This window comes from Alosa pseudoharengus, unplaced genomic scaffold (assembly GCF_046254945.1).
Source record: "Alosa pseudoharengus isolate Yale_2024_CS ecotype anadromous, Long Island Sound unplaced genomic scaffold, YU_APseudo_1.1 YU_APseudo_1.1_scf_4, whole genome shotgun sequence".
Lineage (NCBI taxonomy): Eukaryota > Metazoa > Chordata > Actinopteri > Clupeiformes > Clupeidae > Alosa > Alosa pseudoharengus.
Window position 1 is genome coordinate 9,056,378 of NW_027468774.1, and position 15,000 is coordinate 9,071,377.

Below are 15,000 nucleotides of genomic sequence, written 5' to 3' on the forward strand. Positions count from 1 at the left end.
GTTTGGGATGGTTGCAACATGTTAAAAATACAATATATTACAATATATGTCAGTGCAGCAAAATGATCATTTTTGTATGTAAATACAAGTTATGTATAATAATGTTACAGTGTTATTTATTCACCAGCTTTGATTAGATGACAATTATAGATTTGTCTAGATGAGTAGGCCTTATGTGTAGATGTCAAATATTGAAATTGATATAAAATACAGTAGGACTTTAGTGACATAGGAAGAATGGAACAATTTGGGAGGTAATTCACTTTTATTTAGACTATTGTCATGTAAAACATGTTTTTAAAAATATATATTTTATATTATCATATTTATGCATTGTACGGGACTGTATGGGGACAGTTGCAACAGTTGTTGCAACTGTCCCCTTTCCTGTCAGCCATGATAAAACCTCATGTGCTAGCTAAACAAGGGGACCTTGACACATGCTAACCATAGTAGCTTAAAGTTAACATATCACTTATTTAAATCATATAAGTTTGAGCTGAATCACAAAAACAGTGACAGCAGTTTAACAGAAACAAAGTTCAAGAAAATAAATACTTTCATACCTAAAAAACAGTTTTTTTACAATAAATCCTGGAGCAGTTCAGGAATCTCCTTGCTTTTTCTCTGCTAGGGGGGGCATCCAACTGAGCATATGCAGTGTGAGTGTCATCACTCTGAGAGAGAGAGAGTGTGTGTATGTTGGGACATTTTACAGTATGTAACCATTCTGCCCTTGGGCTAATGGGCTGAAATCCTGATTAGCCTAACACTAATAAATGGTTGTCAAATGCAATGCTCGTGTCTTGACAATCTGACAACCGACAATTTAGACTGACAATCAACAATTGCGCTCTGTGTTGTTTATGGCGATAGCGACAACCTTTTTAGCATAATAGCCCTACTGATCAACCGCTTTTTCTGGACCATGCTTTTAATAATGTACACACACAACACAATTTGTAACAATCAATGTCAGTTCAAATGGGCCATTGTACACTCCCTCACTTTCTCAGTAGCCTATACACTGGCATTTAAACGGGCAACCACCAGACGCAATAAAGTAGCTCGGTGGATCTCTCGAGCCCTCTCCGTCTCTCTAAAACATTTACTCTCCAAACACATTTACTCAAGCGTCTGCACGGGCCCCTGCCCCTGGCGTGGTAAACTCCCCGCTAAAGCAGGCCTGCTTGTTTGAACAGATAATGTAGCGTGAATGTTAGTCAAAACTCTCAAACCCAGCCCTTATCAGCAACCGTTTTGTCGGTGTTTGTGAACCGATAAGCTGAAGTATGGTTTTGATTCTACTGGCTGTTGGCTTCCTTTCAAATAGATCGTGCTGTAGCAACGACAGGCGAAACGGCATTCTTTTTCATACAATTCCAATTATTCTGATTGACTTTGAGGGACTAAACTAGCCGAGGCTAAAGCCTATGCCCAGCACAGGCAGTGATGCATTGTCCTTTGAGGGCAGAATGTTGCATAAGTTCTGCCTGGGAACGCCAGACAGGGTTTGATGATATGGCACAGTGCTACGTTTGAACTTAACCATTACACGCAATTTCAGTGTTTCAGTCTCTGATGAATGTGCTGTTTGCAATCAGAACAGGAAGGTGTGAAATTGAAGGACTGATAGAAAAACAAGATAGGCTAATTTGCCACCGGGCAGCACTGGAGAGGTTGTTGTAGCCAACTGCGTTTAACTGCAAAGCAATTTTCAGGTCTAATTAAACAAAAATCGAAGTCGTTTTTGAAAGCACAAAATTGCCATGTTAAATATAGAGACGCAATAAAGTGATGACTGACATTGGCGGGCAGGCCCCATTGCTGTAGGTATAAAGTGTAGCCCACTGATAAATAAAGGATGACTAGACAGTCAACAAGGATGGCGCCCTTTTTCGTCCTTTTGCGCAAATGGGCATCGCCACGTCCCCCAGTAGCAAACAGAGAGGGGGGAGGATAGGTTAGTCTTTCACCTCACATAAGGCAGGTCTGTTTAGGCTAGTAAAACTGAACCCACGTTGAGTGTCGCTGGACCACGGAGCACACCGGATGTGCGCACAGAAACGAGAATGGACTAAAGCATGTTCTGTCTGACGCACTGATTAGGAAAAGCACCTGACGCTGCTGATAGAAATATGCAGCTATATGTAGCGCTTAGTTTTATCGTGTTGTTATTGCCATGTGTATGGTAGCCTATAACAGTGTAATAAAACATAAAACCTGGTGATGGAAATAGTTTCGACAATTAAACTACCTGGCTAGATCAGAGAGAGAGAGAGAGAGAGAGAGAGAGAGAAAGAGAGAGACAGACAACTAATTATAACGCAAGTTCACCTACATTTGTAGATCTCCAAAATGTATTTTTTTTTAAAAAACGATCTTCTACTGTCGTTTACTCCAGCTGACCTTCCAGTGGCAGGTCAGCCTACTCTTTAAAGCAATTTGCCGTGTAACCTATAATGATCCCCCTGTTTAGTTATCATCATGGGAGTGTAAACAACTTTCTAGACACAAATCATCGTCTACTCTAAAGTTTTACAAAGGGAAATGGTTTATTGCCATTGTGGTTTTCTTGTCTAGTCGTGTCTGTGTCTGAAGTGAACCCAGAGAATCCTGTTAGCAAATTTTAATTTGCTCTGCAGGTTGGTCTTGAAAGGAGCCCATTGACGTCCGTTTCCAATCACCAAATACATAGGCATGTGTTTTCTTGGAACGGAGTAGGCCTAAGTGGATTTAAACTTCCAATGAGACTTTGTGCACATCCCAGGTGCTGAACAAAAAAAGGTCAAGTTTTAGGAACAAAGTTCGCACACTCCTTGGTATTCTTTTGTTGAGTTTATTTTCTCATTTATGCCAGCTAATTTAAACCTTGATCTAAACATTTCTGAGTCAAGTATTACAGTTTAGTGAGTTGCACTTACATACAAAGTATCTCAAACGTGCCAAAAGGGCATTTTCGTATTCGGATCCAAATGTTAAAAAAACGGAACCGTGGAAACTTCAGCACTTGTTAAGTGTGGACAGCGACCGTATATTACAACTGAGGAAGAATTGACCCGTCAATACCAGACAAAATAATGGTAAAGATGACACCCGTTTCCGAACGTCCCGTTTTAGACGGGCTAACCAGCAGTGAAATTAAACTTACATTTGTGCAGTTAAGTCTTAACAATTCGTTTCAGAACTGCAGCAAGCATAGGCCTATATTTGTTGTAAACGAAGGTTTTAAATCCAGTTAGTTTTTTTAGGGAAAAAGTTCGCACACTTCCCTAAAATGGGAAGTATTATTCAAATATTATATGTGGTATTCTTTTGTTGAGTTTATTTTCTCATTTGGCACATGACGTTTCGACCTTGCGGTCTTCCTCAGATTCACTTGCAAACACAGGCTTGGTATAATCAAGCCTGTGTTTGCAAGTGAATCTGAGGAAGACCGCAAGGTCGAAACGTCATGTGCCAAAATTAAGACTGACGTTGTAAAAGTTTGTCGAAAATCAGGTTAAGAATTATTATTGTGACTGTATTGGGAATTGCATTTTATGTTGATTGACATGCACTGTGAGTACCAAAAGGTGAACCAACTCTAACCATTAGCCATAGGCACTATATCTTGTGAACTGATAAGACATGTTGGGCCAGTCCCAGACACGCGGAGCCGATGATCAGTGTATTCATGTGTGAAGGGGGAAAACGGTGGGAGGGGAGGGGAGGTGAGCGGCAGAGCCCTCTGTAGGGCTGGGTCTAGCGCGCTTTCTCTCTCCATAGTCCTTGGAGGCGCAGGTATAAATACGCTCAAGATTCGGCCAGTAGACCAGACACCGACACAGCCCAGCATAATTCATCATCACCACTCCCCGGCCGGGTCACATCGCATCCAAACAGTAAGTAGCCTTCCTCTAAACTCTCTGGGTTTTGTCCATCTGCTCATTACATTGATGAGATCTAATATGGGTGTTAAGACTGTAACGCGTCTAAATAGGCTATTAAAGAGAAGAAAGTGTTCCATTTTCTCCCAAAAAGTTGGAACCACCTGGTAATTTTGGACCTCTTTCGGGAGTTTTGGTAAAATGTTAAATGTGTAAACCTTTATTTGACATGCAATTAAACATTTTCTTTTTGCCAACTGGGCTGCTAATACGTGTTTTGTTTTGGAATCCTGCAGCCATAGCCTACCAAACAAGAGTTGCAATATAGGCTAGTTTTCTAAGAGGAGACATTTCAAACAACACGTCGGCTATGTCGTTAAAGTCCTTCCCTCTCAGATGGCAGGTACTTTGAGATCATGGACAGCTCTTCTGGCGGTGGTTCTGTGCGTCCTAGTCTGCCTCAACACCTTCGCGGACGCCTACCCGCCCAAGCCGGAACCTCCAGCCGGAGACGTGGGTCCCGAAGAGATGGCTAAATACCACACCGCCCTCAGACACTATATCAACCTCATCACCAGACAGAGGTGAGCCCAAAGCTGAATACTGTGCCTTTCAACAGAATTTCTTTCTTTTTTTCTTTCTTTCTTTCTGTGTGTGTGTGTGTGTGTCTGTCTGTCTGTCTGTCTAGCACAGCTTATTTAGGGCAGGCGATAGGAACGAAACCCTGATAAATGGTTTTAGTATAGGCTATATGATGGTGTTGTCTGCCCATAACATTGTGACTTTGGATAACAAACTTAAAGGCCCAAATGGCCGTGGGCTAGTCAGGTATTCCACAGTTTGCTCCAGGTGGACCTACCAGTCAGAATAATAATGATAAGAATAACGAAATATATAATGATAGCGGGATTGAGTTTAGAGGCTCGCGGCTACAGCGATGCACTGCAGAAGGGGCCAGATAAAACGGTAGCACGAGGCCTAATGACGACGCGGAGATCACCGGCAAGAGCTGTAATGAAGATAAATCGTATTCCAGACAACTTTGTAGCCTATCTCTCTCTCTCTCTCGCTCCCCCCCTCTCTCTCTTTAAGTTCTGTTGCAGGTCTTTACAGTGTTGAATCTCTTCTTCATTTATAAAGTCACGGAGGACATGGAATACCAAGACTCAATTAGAGTCAGTAACTACCCCGTGCCCTTTAATATCAGGACATACCGCAATCTGCATTATGATTGAGTTACAGGTTCATCAGATTAGAGGCTCTGTAACCTACCCACAGAGATGTCTGCAGTCTAGATTACTGTGCCTCCATGCCATGGAACACATCTTTGAATTTCAAACTGAGATAGGAGTGTTTCACCGTGATGGCATACCATAGACGTCAGCATGCATACACACACGTGTGTGTGTGAGACTGTTAACAGAGGCAGATAGGGGTGGGGTGGGGGGGGGGGGGGGTGGTGTTGCATGGGATGCAGTTAATGTACCATTATCATCTGCTGTGCGAAAGCACAGACCCTCATTAAGTGGGCTCACCCTGCTCGTCTCTGGTGCCAGCTGAGCTTGCGGGCCCAGCGATGCAGTGCCACCTGGCCCAACCACAGGAGTGCCTGAGCAGCCCTGGGCACCACCAGGCTGAGGGACCAACATCAGCCTGCTCTCCTGGCTCAGTGCCAATATGAGCATCAGCCATTTTGTGTAGGGATCTGCACAGCCATCTTTGGGCAGTAGGAGACATCAACCTAATTACATTACGTGGCTGATATGTTCTGTACTTCATGACACATGTCTGGATGGGAATACACAACTAATGAACTTAGAATAAGCTCTTAGAATAAGCTCTTAGAATAAACTCTTAGAATAAGCTCTTAGAATAAGCTCTTAGAATAAACTCTTAGAATAAACTCTTAGAATAAGCTCGATTTTATGAAAAGTGGAGGTCAATGTCTGCGCTGTGCATCAGATCAAGGACTGAGACAGAATTATTCAGATTATAGAATACAGATGGAATGTTTTCCCACTGAAACGGGCTGTAGAAGGTCAACTGGCAGTGAAACACTATGAAGGGAAAAGAGTTTATTGAGCATGAGAGGATGGTAAAAGTAGCACTTTTCTAATGACCAGATTTGACTGGTAGGAGTTTCCAGTAAGAGTGGTGATAGTAGAATTTGTGTGTGTGTGTGTGTGTGTGTGTGTGTGTGCGTGCGTTTGTGTGTGTGTGTGTGTGTGTGTGCGTGCGTTTGTGTGTGTGTGTGTGTGTGTGTGTGTGTGTGTGTGTGTGTATGTGTGTGCATTTGTGTGTGTGTGCGTGCGTGTGTGTTTATGTGTGTGTACATTTGTGTGTGTGTGTGTGTGTGTACTTGTGTGTGTACGAGTGGATGGTGTGTGCACTAGCCAGTGAGCTGTAAATCACAGAACTGTGCCTTGGTGTGTGTGTGTGTGTGTGTGTGTGTGTGTGTGTGTGTGTGTGTATGTGTGTGCATTTGTGTGTGTGTGCGTGCGTGTGTGTTTATGTGTGTGTACATTTGTGTGTGTGTGTGTGTGTGTACTTGTGTGTGTACGAGTGGATGGTGTGTGCACTAGCCAGTGAGCTGTAAATCACAGAACTGTGCCTTGGTGTGTGTGTGTGTGTGTGTGTGTGTGTGTGTGACTGTTGTAGGTATGGGAAGAGAGCTGCACCAGAGGCTGTAGTAGCAGAGCTGCTGTTTGGAGACGATTCTGAACAGGATGTCAGACCACGGTGAGTATACATACTCACACACACACACACACACACACACACTCACACACACATGTACGTATGCCTACACATTATGCATATACATACTTCCTACAACTAATGAAGTCCCACTAAAAGCGAATACTTACTCCTAAGATCCAAATGATTGATCTGAGCGTGGTGACACCTGGTCCTGCACTGGTCCGATTAGAGTCCATTAGTTGGCGCGCACAGCCCAGCTGCCCAGCCCTGGTCACCTGCTCATGCATTATGCAGGTGGCCAGATCTGGCATGCAGCTCATTATAAAACGGATAGTTCCGGTCATTGATTATGATTGGTTAAATTGCGTTTGATGCCGTTGTATATTTTCCCGATATAGTGAGTAAGTGAGTGAGTGAGTGAGTGAGTGAGTAAGTGAGTGTGTGAGTGAGTGAGTAAGAGAGTGAGAGAGTGACGCGGTACAACACGTTTGGGAACCGCTGCTCTAAACCAACATTACTACATTACTACTCTTCAACTCATGACCCTGCAGTAGTGATGGCTTTTGCACTGGGACATCACAGCACAGCCTGGAACGCTGCTTTTAAACTTAGCTCTAGATCATCATAAATCTCATGATCAGATACGATCATCTGATGTTCTAGATCATCATGTTCTGATGTTCTAGATCATTATAAATCTCATGATCAGATATGATCTTCTGATGTTCTAGATCATCATGTTCTGATGTTCTAGATCATCATAAATCTCATGATCAGATATGATGTTGTGATGTTCTAGATCACCATAAATCTCATGATCAGATACAATCTTCTGATGTTCTAGATCATCATGTTTTGATGTTCTAGATCATCATAAATCTAATGATCAGATATGATGTTTTGATGTTCTAGATCATTATAAATCTCATGAGATATGATCTTCTGATGTTCTAGATCATCATGTTCTGATGTTCTAGATCATCATAAATCTCATGATCAGATATGATGTTTTGATGTTCTAGATCATTATAAATCTCATTAGATATGATCTGATGTTCTGAACATGTTTTCTCTTCTCTTGCTTCTGTTCCCTCCTGCAGTGCTGACGACAGCCTGATGTGGTGATCTGCATTCAGTCTCTGCCCCCCCCCCCCCCAGCCCCCCATCCTGGTCCTTCCCTGATCTGACCCCTGCTGTCTGTCTGAAGAGCCTCTCCTGTCCTCTCATGTCCTCTCGTGTGACAAACCTCCCCCAACACCCCCTCTAAGAAGAATGAGTTTATTTAGCAGATAGAAAACACACCTCGAACCAGCGCCCAACAAACAGTCAACAAACTTTGTGTTCCTCCAGCAATGCACAATGCATACAGATTCTCTCTCTTTCTCTCTCAATGCTTGTATTCCTTTTGTGTGTTTTCACAGTTCATCTGAAGATAATTGTAAATAATTATTATGGAGATAAATCTGGAATAATAAACATTATTATTGAATGCTGTACCTGGTGTTTTGGTTCAGGTTGTTTATGTGTGGTTGGTTGCTGAGTTGTTTAGGATGTAGAGCTGAACAGGAGGCGAGGCAAGGCAAGGCAATTTATTCATATAGCGCATTTCATCCAGGTAGACACAATGTGCTTTACATAGCTCAGGCATTACCTCAAATAAAAGTAAGCAGGTATAAAACATATCACAAATATATCACAGTAGTAAAATAAGTAAAAACAATAAAAGCAATAAAATACTAGAATAACTAAAAACAATAAAAGCAATAAAATAGTAGAATAAGTAAAAACAATAAAAGCAATAAAAATAAATTAAAAACAGGAAAAAGCCATAGAGAAAAGGGTGGTCTTCAATTGAGTTTTAAAAGTGGCAATGGTTGGAGCAGTCTTTATATGCTCAGGGAGTTTGTTCCATATCTGGACTGCATGGTGGCTAAAAGCAGCTTCACCCTGTTTGGTGCGAGTAGAAGGTATGCATAATACCTGGCTGTTCTGTGATCTAAGAGGTCTGTGGGGGATGTAAAATTTAAACATGTCTGATATATACGTTGGCCCCATCCCATGCAGTGTTTTAAAAACCAGTAGCAGTACTTTAAAATCTATCCTAAAAGAAACTGGCAGCCAATGCAGGGACTTAAGTATGGGGGTGATATGTTCTCTTCTGCTTGTCTTTGTTAGGACTCGTGCTGCAGCAATTGTCTTTTTTGGAAGTCCTGTGAAGAGCCCGTTGCAATAGTCCAGCCGGCTTGAGATAAAAGCATGGACAAGCTTTTCCAGGTCAGACTGGGACATAAGGTCTCTCACCTTGGCAATGTCGCTTGAGTTCCTTGAGAGTCACTGTATGAAATGGAGTTTATGACCCAAAGCCCTCCTCTCCAAGTACCCCTGGCTGCAGCTTGCAGATCGGGGCTGGGCTCAATGATAGGGCTTCTCCTCCCTTCTGCTGGAAACTAGCGCCCTGCACAGAGGGCCAACTGCACGTGGCGTTTCTACCACAAGAGGGCAGCATTGCACCCTGCAATGCATCTGCATCTACCGGTTAAGCGCACAACTCCCAAAATAGATTCATTATTTTTCCTGTGGAATTCAGCAATCACCCTTTGCATTAATACTCATCCCATTTACATTAGTACTCATCCCATTCACATGGGATTTAACACAATATGTCTATATAACTGCAATGGTGAGGTAAAATTAACTTAATATACCCAAATCCATTGAAACCTTGCCAAAGCAAGATTTAAATCTATTAACTGGCTTACACATTTCTGTGTAAAGGTTAAAGGCATGTCGTACAACGTCGTGTTTATTAAAGTAATTAATTTGTTTAGTCATGAAATCCATCTTCGCAATCTCTAGCGCCACAGCAATCCCTTAAAGCGACGGAACGCGTTTCGGCAGACGGCTCCTACAGGGAGTGGGAACAATACCGGCGGGGTCCGCACCGGAGAACAGAGCGCCTTTTTCCCCTACACATGAGCAAAAGATCCGTTCCAACGTTTTGACATTTCGTCAACGGCGGTTACTTCACTTTAACACAGCGAACCACGGAACCTTGCAGCAATACCGGTGAGTTCCTTTGGAATCCAAATACTAAGCTATACCTGATGCACCTTTTGATGCCACGGTGGTTTGGATAATTGGCCATCGGTTTTACGCAGAGCAACGCTTTTATCAGCGATAGTTTGCGTTAGTCACCGTGGAGACCAGCTGCTTCGTCAGGTTTGTCAGTTTAACTGATTGTGGGTCCGCATAACTGCATGTATCATGGGCAAAGCATGGAATCGCCACTGATTCGTCTCAGGTATAGCCACGAGTGTTTCAGCCATCGATGCTTTGCCTCGCATATGGGAAAATCTGCGAGCCGTGCGGTTGCCAGCTCGTGGAGCGCACAGCAAAGCACACAGCACAGCACTGCACGGGGAAAGAATATGTTGCATCACTGCAATCTAGGCATTGAAACTCACATGCGACGCTCTATGCTCGCCCTTTCTGATTTATGGCGGTCACTTGAGTTATCCACTGAAATGTGAGTAGGGAATGGAATCTTCAAGTTGGTACATACTGTATAGCCATATAGCCTGGACAATATATCTACCATTTGCATTTTAGCCATTCTCCTTTCAGTCTGCATTCTCGCGTACACACCAACCGGGACTCTCAGGGTTGGGACGAAAGAAAAGGGTATATTTCAACACGGAAGTAGTAGAAGACGGACTACGGGGCACGCTGTTGCTGCTTGCGAATCGCACTACCAGCTTGTCAAAGTAGGCTAGCTTTCTAGTAGGCATTGTGTTTATTATGCGTCAGCATCAACCACATTTATAGGAAAATCACTCTGTTGACTTTAAAGTTAAACAGGAAGGTGTAATTGAAAGTTTGTTTTAAAGGTGATCATTAGTCATTGATGAATGGTTTAACTGTAGCTGTGGCATTATCTAGGCTAGACTTGGGCCAGGGTTAGATCAGGGGTCATGTCATCAGGTCAGACACACACACACACGCACACACACACACACACACAGAGAGAGAGGTGGTGAGTTTGTGGGTCACTAATTCTCATGCTTGCAACTTCCTTTAAGGGTCTTCAATATTTAATCGAAGGAAACGTTTTTGGTTTGTTTTATATTTGGACATTCACTCCTGTATTATGTAGATATGCGTATCTACTCCAGTCAAAGTTTGGGCCGATAATAGCATCAAGTTCTCTGTGTGTGTGTGTGTGTGTGTGTGCGTGTGTGGTGTGTGTGTGTGTGTGTGTGTGCGTGCGTGTGTGTGTGTGTGTGTGTGTGTGTGTGTGCATTTGTGTTTGTCATCTGTTCTACCCCTACACCCTGAGGCTGCATCTGACTCAGTCGCTACATGAGACCTCAGTCAGATGAGAGATGGGATTACTCATGTCAGGTGGACTTCACACTGGCAGATAGACAGGCCTGGGTATTCATAAAAACACACACATGTGTGTGTGTGTGTGTTTGCGTGCGTGTGTGTGTGTTTGCGTGCTTCTGTGTACGTGCGTGCATGCGTGTGTGTGTGTGTACGTGTGCATGTGTGTGTACGTGTGTGTGTGCGTGCGTGTGCACGTGTGTGTGTGCGTGCGTGTGCATGTGTGTGTGCGTGTGCATGTGTGTGTACGCGTGTGTGTGCGTGTGCACGTGTGTGTGTGTGCTTGTCCGTGCGTGTGCATGTGTGTGTACGTGCGTGTGCACGTGTGTGTGTGCGTGTGTGTGCATGTGTGTGTGCTTGTGCTTGCGTGTGCATGTGTGTGTGTGTGTGTGTGTGTGTGTGTGAGTGTGTGTGATTAGCATATCAAGCCTGGGTAGTGGCTGCCTTGTGGACAGGCTGTTTTAAGGGGGATTAAAGTGGTTCCTCCTTCATCCCTCTGGTTGCTCCTGCTTTGAAAAAAAATGGAAACATCACCAGAATTTGTTTTAGCAGCTTTCCCACATCCAACTGGGGCCGGGAGATCTGACACAAGATACGACCTTCGCTCAGCATCATAAAAACAGGAAGAGAGAGATCGAGATGAAGGTGGAAAAGAGGAAGATGAAGTGTGTATGTGTGTGTGTGTGATGGGGGTTAAGGGTTGTGACTCCAACATCATGGTGCGTGTGTGTGTCTGTGTGTGTGTGTGCTGGGGGTTAAGGACTGCATCACACTACTAATTAAAATCAATTCTTTGTAAATTGGCAGCAAAGATTTAAGGCCTGATTACAATGCTGATTGGTGGCACGAAGAGACTGAAGGGACTTAATGACTGTGACCTTTTCCTAGTGTTAACTCTGTGTGTGTGTGTGTATGCGTGTGTGTGTGTGTGTGTGTGTGTGTGTGTGTGGATCTGTGGGTTCTCTAACTGACGGTTCACATTAATGCATGTGTAACATAAGCATGAACAATGCTAATGGCGTTTTCCGACATTTGAATATATTGGGCCGTATCGTGCACCCGGTGCAACGTGGCGCAAAGCGCCACGTAAGTTCATATTGTGCACCCAGTCAGTGATACACTCTCCACTTATTAACCCTTGCGCCCAGAAGTCCACTGACCAGGCACTTGGTCACACACACACACTTTCTCTCACTCACACATGCACACACACACACATATACAAACATAGACACACACACACACACACACACTTTCTCTCTCTCCCTCTGTATCGCTCACATACAGAGCACACACACGCACACACATGCACACACACACATGCACACACACACACACACACACATGCACACACACGCACTCACACACACACACACACACATGCACACACACGCACACACACACAGATGTCACTGATCACCTTCAGGTCTCCTGCTGTCTCATTCATAAACATAACCCCATCCCGCACTCACTATGTCCAGCTCTGCCAGACGCAGGGGTCGTTGCCATGGTAACGGGCCGGCATGCTAATTGCACTTGTGTGACACGTCACATTATCACATGCTACTGTTCTTGCTGCTGCTGTGTTCCGTCCTGAGCTTCACAGAGCACAGCAGCGCAGACATAAACAAGTAAACAAAGCAACAACCCAATGTCATAAACAAGTAAACAATCAAAAAAAACAAAAACAACACAATGTCATAAACAAGTAAACAAAGCAACAACACAATGTCATGTGAGGATGGAGGTGTCACAGTGCTCTAGTATGTAATGTTTCATTCTCTTTGAAACCTCTGAATGGAGGCTGAAACGCTTGGCAGAGATCCTTGTCAACACTTCGAAGTGTATATTTTACCAACACAGGTAGCAGATGGGCAGGGATGAGGCCCAGATGTGTGAAAGTTCTGCTGAGCCCATTCTGACAGGTCCAGAGGGATGTGGCTCTGCAAGAGGGATGTGGTTCTGCATGGTTGGTTCTGGTCCAGAGGGATGTGGTTCTGCATGGTTGGTTCTGGTCCAGAGGGATGTGGTTCTGCATGGTTGGTTCTGGTCCAGATGGATGTGGCTCTGTGTTCTGGTCCAGAGGGATGTGGTTCTGCATGGTTGGTTCTGGTCCAGAGGGATGTGGCTCTGCTCGGTTGGTTCTGGTCCAGATGGATGTGGCTCTGCGTTCTGGTCCAGAGGGATGTGGTTCCGCATGGTTGGTTCTGGTCCAGAGGGATGTGGTTCTGCATGGTTGGTTCTGGTCCAGAGGGATGTGGTTCTGCGTTCTGGTCCAGAGTGATGTGATCTCTAAGCAATGTGTGCCTCTCTTAACATCCTCCGCACTGTGAATAGGGGCAAGATGGGCATGGCTCCATTGCAACTCATGTTTCTAACAGTTCCATATGATTGTGTTCTAAGCCAGTGTTTCCCAACCTTTTTCCCTTGAAGGCCCCCTTGCCTGTGTCTAAGACAAGCCAGGGCCCCTTACCCGAACTCCTACCCTCATACACACACAAAAAGAATAAAGTGATTAATTACAAACTTATAAGTTCAGAGGTCAGAGGTAATAAATAGCTACATGAATTTAAATGTGGAACAAAAATATGTTTTAATTTGGATTATACAGAATTTTGATTATCCAATTGGGTTATTGGGATTTTATACATTTAATGTGCACAAACATGATTTTGGAAACCTTACAACCTCAGCCCAGGCAGCATTGTGTGGACCCCCCTGCAATCTCTGGCAATCTCTAATTATTGTTTTAACTGCAAATATGGGCATTTTCTAGGTATGTACCATTGACATACCAAGGCCAATACATTTCCTTCTCATTTGAATTGTCTATATTGAAGAATGACTAGGATGTTTGACCTCTGTGTGATTCTGTTACTGTTTTAAGGTTCACAAGTTTCAGTTACATTTTGTAACTTTCTAGTACCAATAATTGTGGAACATATTTAATTCTTTATGTCGAGCGACGAGTAAGAATGAACAGGTATGATAAGGGATCAGATTCCAAAAATAATTCAGTGGAAATGCATGGATTCCAGTTGCTGCTACTGGAAGAAACTGGAAGTCGCTCGACTTATCGTGACTAAATTCAAGATGGCTGCAAACGCTAAACTTCGTGAAGATACTGTCTGTATAAATCGTCTTGTAAGTAAACTACCAGTGCTTTTTCAAAGTTCTCAATGTCTCGTTTTAAATGTCAGGGCCCTCGGAAGTCTACCAATGAAGTGTGGAGATACATTGAGCCTCGTAAATGGTGTAAAACAGTGATTTATTTGCATGGCTAGCCCGATGCCGAAGCACTACAATTGAAAAAGCTGTTGGTAGCATCGGCTAACTAGCGCCAGATTTTGGAGTGCAGGGGACAAGCCGAGATGGGCTATGAGACATACGTTCACACTCGGTATCATGTTTCAATACACTTTAGGTCAATATCACACCGGAATTCTCCTTTAAGTTTTACTATTGACTGATAAAAAGTTACCATCGAAAACATAGTCTGAAAAAAAAACACTTGCCCCAATAATGTTTGAATGACTGAATAAAAATCTTAAGGATATTTATCCTGCAGAGGAGTTGCTGCTTACATCTCATGACAGTGCGTCCTCAGCTGTGCTTTACAGTATATGTGCCTTTCGCTATAGACCAGGTTTCTCTTGGTCAGTGGCGTAATGCTTTTTACAGGGTGTAAGATAGTGATTTTTGGATCGATCATGCGCCAGACCACACCTTATGTTGCTAATTAGCACACCCCTGGTTGCAAGGGTTAATAGAAGAGGAGCACATGGCGTAAATCAACACTTTATTGAGTGTGAGATAAGAATAAGCTTTGCGTTGCACTTTGCACCACCTTGCGCCGGGTGCACGATATGTCCTGTATACGTGTGTATAAGTGTGTTATGCCCCCTGGCCTGTTACAGCACAACCTGAAGCAAACAACACTTATTTAAATGTGTGTGTTTAAGTGTGCTTTTAAGTGAGTGTGTGTGTGGTTAAGTGTGTTTTTAAGTGTGTATGTGTGTGTGTGCTTAAAGCGATGGTTCGGAGTACT

The 15,000-nt window shown here is 43.6% G+C and overlaps 2 protein-coding genes across 3 annotated transcripts in view; both read left to right on the forward strand.

The window, feature by feature from the left end:
* Positions 1-3,878: 3,878 nt before the first annotated feature.
* Positions 3,879-7,694, forward strand: pyyb (peptide YYb). Its single transcript, XM_076266606.1, has 4 exons — positions 3,879-3,884; positions 4,266-4,453; positions 6,528-6,608; positions 7,670-7,694. The coding sequence occupies exons 2-4, from the start codon at positions 4,266-4,268 to the stop codon at positions 7,692-7,694; spliced, it is 294 nt and encodes a 97-aa protein (XP_076122721.1). The 5' UTR covers positions 3,879-3,884.
* Positions 7,695-9,518: 1,824 nt separating this feature from the next.
* mpp2b (MAGUK p55 scaffold protein 2b) overlaps positions 9,519-15,000 on the forward strand; it is a 92,942-nt gene continuing 87,460 nt past the window's right edge. For both annotated transcript variants that reach the window (XM_076266607.1, XM_076266608.1), the window contains exon 1: positions 9,519-9,635. The gene's annotated coding sequence lies outside the window, so the exon portion shown is untranslated. The remainder of the gene's footprint in view (positions 9,636-15,000) is intronic.

What these genes read in the sequence shown, in the direction of transcription:
- pyyb (XM_076266606.1), top strand. Translation starts at nt 4,266, where the DNA reads ATGGCAGGTACTTTGAGATCATGGACAGCTCTTCTGGCGGTGGTTCTG. An exon ending in AACCTCATCACCAGACAGAG is followed by an intron (nt 4,454 to 6,527) that starts GTGAGCCCAAAG and finishes TGACTGTTGTAG; the next exon opens with GTATGGGAAGAGAGCTGCAC. An exon ending in GAACAGGATGTCAGACCACG is followed by an intron (nt 6,609 to 7,669) that starts GTGAGTATACAT and finishes TCCCTCCTGCAG; the next exon opens with TGCTGACGACAGCCTGATGT.